Source organism: Myotis lucifugus, unplaced genomic scaffold (assembly GCF_000147115.1).
Source record: "Myotis lucifugus unplaced genomic scaffold, Myoluc2.0 scaffold_279, whole genome shotgun sequence".
Classification (NCBI taxonomy): domain Eukaryota; kingdom Metazoa; phylum Chordata; class Mammalia; order Chiroptera; family Vespertilionidae; genus Myotis; species Myotis lucifugus.
In genome coordinates this window covers 1229910-1230989 of record NW_005871327.1, presented here as the reverse complement: position 1 = coordinate 1230989, position 1080 = coordinate 1229910, and the positions used below count along the sequence as shown (strand labels likewise).

Below are 1080 nucleotides of genomic sequence, written 5' to 3'. Positions count from 1 at the left end.
TAGGTATGCGTGTGTGTGTGTGTGTGTAGGTATGCGTGTGTGTAGGTATGCGTGTGTGTGTGTATGTGTGTGTGTAGGAATGCGTGTGTGTGTGTGTGTGTGTGTGTGTGTGTGTGTAGGTATGCGTGTGTGAGAGGGCTGATGCCACTGATTCTCCGCTGCAGTGGACACAGGAAACCCAGGAACCAGCTGAACGCTGCCTGGGAAGCTCGGGGAGGCGTCCCGGCAGGACTCTGGGTTGGGAGCTGCCCTGTGAGTCAGCCTCAGGCGGAAGCACAGAAGTCCCCCTGGGCCCGTTTTGGCTCAGGGTCTGGAAAGGGAGAGTTCTTGCTTGTTTCAAACGTGCCAGTGACTCACTAATAAAGCCCTTTCTATTGAGATCAGGGACAGAGGCGATTGAGTCAGACACACTCCTTACTTGTCACCAGGGAGACCAGGCCAGCCGGCCGCCCAGGAGCCCAGGAGAAGCCCTGAGAGGCTGGGGTGGGCTGGCTGTCTAAACCTCAACCCTAAGGATCTCATCCCTGAGGGAAAGGCTGGACATCTTTTTAGGGTTCGAGGGGGGTGACCATCAGCTTTTCATTTTTACTCACAATCTTGTTCCAGGGGGGTGACCATCAGCTTTTCATTTTTACTCACAATCTTGTTCCAGGGGGGTCACCATCAGCTTTTCATTTTTACTCACAATCTTGTTTGAAGGGGGTGACCATCAGCTTTTCATTTTTACTCACAATCTTGTTCGAGGACAGTTACCATCAGCTTTTCATTTTTACTCACAATCTCATTCGAGGGGGGTGACCATCAGCTTTTCATTTTTACTCACAATCTTGTTCGAGGGCAGTTACCATTAGCTTTTCATTTTTACTCACAATCTTGTTTGAGGGTGCCTATCAGCTTTTCATTTTACTCACCGCCTGGGAAATGCTCACAGCGGTAGCTGGCAGAACTGAAGTACTAACTGGCAGTAGTAATCGCCAACGTGAGCATGGATAAGCAGAGGTTTCAGAAACTCACTCTTTCCAGGTGTCCTGAAACAAGTATGCAGGCGCCACCCACGTATGTAAACTTTACCAAACATTT

General features: G+C 49.9%; 1 protein-coding gene across 1 annotated transcript in view; it reads left to right on the top strand.

Annotated features, from left to right (window-relative positions):
- The window catches only part of F5 (coagulation factor V), a 61012-nt gene that overhangs the window by 47800 nt on the left and 12132 nt on the right, over positions 1-1080 (top strand). Inside the window, exon 18 of the mRNA XM_006099613.3 lies at positions 968-983. Within this exon, the coding sequence (XP_006099675.1) occupies positions 968-983 (16 nt within the window). The remainder of the gene's footprint in view (positions 1-967; positions 984-1080) is intronic.